Source organism: Acyrthosiphon pisum, chromosome X, assembly GCF_005508785.2.
Source record: "Acyrthosiphon pisum isolate AL4f chromosome X, pea_aphid_22Mar2018_4r6ur, whole genome shotgun sequence".
Lineage (NCBI taxonomy): Eukaryota > Metazoa > Arthropoda > Insecta > Hemiptera > Aphididae > Acyrthosiphon > Acyrthosiphon pisum.
In genome coordinates, this window is record NC_042493.1 from 45928917 (window position 1) to 45933988 (window position 5072).

Consider the following 5072-nt stretch of genomic DNA (forward strand, 5'->3'; position numbering starts at 1 on the left):
TATGTAACTGATCCTTCATATTCAATCTAAAATAATATAGGTATTTCATTTTTTTCACAAAATTTAGATTATATGTATTCTTTAACATAATTTCTGTCTTATGTATTTACAGGGTACTGGAAGGAAAAAAATCTAACTTAATTTACTAAATAAGAAACAAATTTATTTAATATTGGTGAAAACTGAGATCAACTAAATCTAGGTAACTTGATTTGAATACAAATATTTTAAATTGTTTTTATTTTAGTTTTTACACTTACATTCTTTTCAAAGAGATCCAGTATATTCATATCCACACTTTTAATTGTAGCTGTACCTTCAACACTCATGTTTGCGCGCCACACCGAAAGGTCGTTATCGCGCCGCCGTCGACATACGGCGATAAAAATCCTAGTATAATCTCTTTGTTCCTATATCGTGTTTCACTATCGCTGTTATTATTAATTATTCATTAACCTATATTCCGACCACTTGTGGTCATATCATCATTATTATTTTTGTTGTCGTCGCCATTGAGGCACGTACTTATATTTTGTTCTGTTTGTTTTCGTTTTTCTCGCCATTACGGCATTATTTGGGAAAGTCAAACTTTCCATTCCTGGTTGTTCGGCGCTACTGAGGCCCGAACTTCCATCGTTGTTTACTAAGTTATCAGTTAATAATTTACACATATTATGTAAATATACTGTAATAATTACACCATCAAAAACTAGTTCTTGATCTAATAGGAATTTTTTATTTGCAAAACCTAAAAAAACCAAGAACATTAGTTTTCAATGAAGATTAAAATAAAACAATTTTTTTGATTCTCTTTTTGTTAATATAACATCACGGTTATATACAAAACTGAAACAAACAAAAAGATTGTTGAAACACCATTATTATATCATGCAAAGTAAATTTTATCACAAAAGGCATAGAAGGAAAGGTATTAAACCCAACTAATTTCACAAAGACATTTCATGCAACATTAGTATTGATACTTTTGAGTTAATTCATCTGTGGTTGTTGCTGATGTTTGTTCATCTAATGAATGTACATCTAACTCATCACACAAGTTACTAAATAGTTTTGAGCGTACATAACATGAGCTACTAGATTCAGGTTCTCTAAAATTGAATGAGTAAAATATTCATTAAAACAACATAATTTGCACTGTGAATACATTAGTTTGGTAGTAACTTGAAAATTGAAGGTTTTGAGTGATGTCATGTTTCGTAAAAATATTATTTATTATGTACTAGTATATTATGTCGCACTGGAAAAATTTAATGAGTTAAACTGTATAATATAGAATAATTTTATGATATTAAGATATCCAAAAACTTGATTTTCTCAAGTTCATCAATTTTTAGTTACTTCATTGATGTACTCACAGTGCAAATTGTTCTAAATATTTATTTAAAATACTTCCACTGTGGCTAATGGCCTTATCAGCTAAAGTTAAAATGTAAAATTGTTACAAAATTTATGATTTACATTACTCTATCCGATTCAGTTATGGTAAAAGTTCCACAAGGGGTTCTAATCAGAGCAGGAGAGTAATTAACAGGTGGTGTGTCTGAACCTACAGAACTTGATCGTTCCCTATATGGAATATCATCATATTCTATTCTGTGTTTACTAGAAAATTTTGAAATATTGAATATTAGCTAATTAGTTTTTTTCTTAAGGCTTACGTCATGGGTATTGCATCAGGTTTTAATTTCCTCTGGCACTTAGGTGAATATAATGCTATTTTTTATGCATTTGACTTATCAGCAATACAGTGTGTGGAAAAATGAAGAGAGCACACAACAGCTAGAAACAATACAGTGAATAGTGAATACTAACATAATGACAATTAGTTTTAAAGCACAAATGGTAAGTGTCAACCTTGAACCTATTCTGTGTTTAAGTAGATACAAGAAAGTAGGAATATTTAATTGTATGTAATAAAAAAATGTAAAGTATTCTTATTTATATTCAAACCAGTACTATACCTGTTTCACAATTAATATGTTTAACATTAGATCCTCTTTTAATTTGTTTTACCCATATTTATCTTTGGGAAATTTATGAAAATGAACATTCATATTTTTCGCTAAATCCTTCCTTTTGCTGCCACTGAAACAACCCTCAAAAACACAAATCGGCATGGTAAAAGTTCAAATATTAATAATACTACAGTACTCAATACACTGCGACAGTGGTCGATATAATTTATTCAATAACTGATTAATTTTAATACTTCAATGGTTTAATGAAATATTGAATTACAATTAAAATTTTTATATTTTATTTTACCTTATCATAAATAATTTGATAATTATGACAATCATATTACCATGATAAATGATACCAATTCAGTCAATGAAAAGCGGCGCAAAGTGGACGCCATCTTTGCGCAAACTCGCATAATACCCGTAAGTTGCTGACATACCTGTTTATTTTATCATGATCAAACCTATCACTATAATTTCGCGCCATTCAAAATAATGAGTAAAACAGATATAACAGACTGTTCATAACTTTATGTTCTACCGCTGTGTTTCTAACATCAATCAGTTCGTTGCCAAAATGAAAAAAGTGAAGTGGTAGGAGGAGTGTCGCTTCTATATTATTCTATGCCAGTAGCCGAGCAGGCAGGCACAGCCCCCCCCCTCTCTAAATGTTGCGTTTTTCATTGTTACGCTTTTCGGTGTTGCGATTTCTAAGGTACCTACCGTATATAAGTATGACTTTAACAACCATGTAAATCCGTCAGGTACCGATAAATTGCTGATGGTATTTTTAAAGTTTTCAAAATCAACTTCAGATATAGTTGTGTTTCGAGTGTTATAATATCGATACATCCAACGAAAAAGGTATTAAATCGATTTTTTTCGTTTTTGAGTTACGGCTGTATTCCGATAAAGAATCATTTTCTCTATCGATCACGAAAATGATCGTATCTCTATCGATCCCAAAGAAATTATAAAATAATATTTTATAATCTCCCAATATGACAGTTTCCTATACTTTTGTTTTACTTCTCCTGAACAATTGACATAATGAAGTTAAAACCTTTTCCGTTGGATGTATCGATATGTGCCATACATATCATTAATATTTTTTACATGACTAGGCACATTTACTGGTCTAGCACTCCATGAGCAAGTTTTATATAACTTATAAGCTATAAGTATTATAATTTATTAGTAAAATTTTCTGAACTTTGATATTTTTGTTATAGCTATTGACTATTTGTCATTTGACGATAAAGTGTTAATTTTTGAATGGAATTATTATCTTTTTACTATGTGTTGTATGGTCGTGGACGGCTCATTGTGTCAGCGTCTGCGCATACAGCGGCGTTGTCAGTGACAGATACAAGCATGACCGGATTAAGGGGGGGGGGGGGGGGCAGAGGGGGGCCATGGCCGCCGAGGCTCGTTTAATTGAAATGTATTTAGGGGCCTCATATTTTTCTATTACTTCTTTCGTTATAGGCTATACTGCCTATACATTGCATAAATCACTTAAAATAAATCGACGATTAATCTGCTGACGACATTATTTTCAATTATCCATGTCGAATAAACCTCTTATAATAATAATAATAATAAACAAGAAAATTTGACTGCACTTATGATATTGGCATCTCAAAACGAGATTCTTTAAAAAATTGATAATGAAATCTCTATTAATAAATTTGTCAAACAAAAGCGAGGAAAAGAAACTTGTAAATTATAAATTATAAATAAAGTGATACATTATTCCTTATTTATTACTATGTGTACTTATATATATTTATTATAATAGGCAGGTATATAATAATAAATAATATATTCATTTTTTTTCGTACATGGGCCTCATTCAAAACTTTGGCCCCTGGGCCTCAAAATGACTTAAGCCCTCTTGGATACAAGGGGGAAAGAGGGCGCCCCCCCCTTGGGCTATCTTTTAACGTTATTTTTTATCATTATATTTGGTTAAACCAAAATGTTATTCAATTTTTTAAAATTCACCACCCCCTCCCCTTTGGGTGACTTTTGGATCCACTACTGAGCGTTGTTGGAACTATAATTAATAATAATAATAATGTATAAGCAAAATAAGTATTTGTTTATAATTTCATATGGTTGATTGTCATTATTTAGTTTATATTGTGTTGTCATATTGACAACATGGTTCTTAAGCTCCAGTGATATTTAAAAAAAAACTAACTTCTATTGTAATTGAGTTACTTTTTAAACTCAAATGTAATGTAACTTGACCAAATAAAAAAAAAATAACTTAAAAATAACTTAATTACAATTTTGATAAGGAATTAGTAATGTAACTTAATTACCCAAAATAAGTAACTTCTTCAACACTGGTGGTAGTAGCAGTGTAGTGGTGTATAATGGCTGGTGGCGTGAAGTGGCGTCGGTCTTGCTGGCCCAGGTACATCTGATCAGGCTGGGGGTCAAATCTCAAACGGCGCTATCTACTAGTCGTATACTACATTAAGGAATTGTCGAGCGAGATTTGAAATAGTCTATTCTTGAATCTCACATGACTTAAAGGCGTATGAAAAGTTATGCGACTTTAAAAAGTATGGGTCTAACCACTCGCCAAGAGTTGTCCTATACGATGTCGTGCATTGATTGTATTTTTAATTATGATAACGGCTAATCCGATATTGTACGAAGTGGTTATAATAACTATTACCTAAGTAAATTTTACTAAATCGAATTATTCGTTTTTTATTAAAATTAATTACATATTTTACTTTATTAACTATGGCGAATGACGACGAAATTCTTTATTTATTCGCAATCCAAAATCACAAAATCAAATTCATTTTCAACCTAACCTAAGAACTGTTAATAATAATATCATAAACTCATTTGAACTTACAGATTCGGCATTTATTAAAAACTATAGACTTACAAACAATTTAGCTAATGCATTAATTCAAGAACTTAGTCCTTTTCTTAAGTCAGCGAAAAGATCTTCAAATATAGATGTATCAACAAAGGCAAGTTCGAGTTGTTAACAATTTACAACGGTAGTAGTTTAGTGTAATATTAGATTAGGTATTTACAGTGGCGTATCCAGGGGGGGGG

The 5072-nt window shown here is 30.9% G+C and overlaps 1 protein-coding gene across 1 annotated transcript in view; it reads left to right on the forward strand.

The window, feature by feature from the left end:
* The first annotated feature begins 1836 nt into the window (after nt 1-1836).
* The window catches only part of LOC103310285 (zinc finger MYM-type protein 1-like), a 7124-nt gene continuing 3888 nt past the window's right edge, over nt 1837-5072 (forward strand). The window contains exon 1 of the mRNA XM_008188048.1: nt 1837-1863. Within this exon, the coding sequence (XP_008186270.1) occupies nt 1837-1863 (27 nt within the window). The remainder of the gene's footprint in view (nt 1864-5072) is intronic.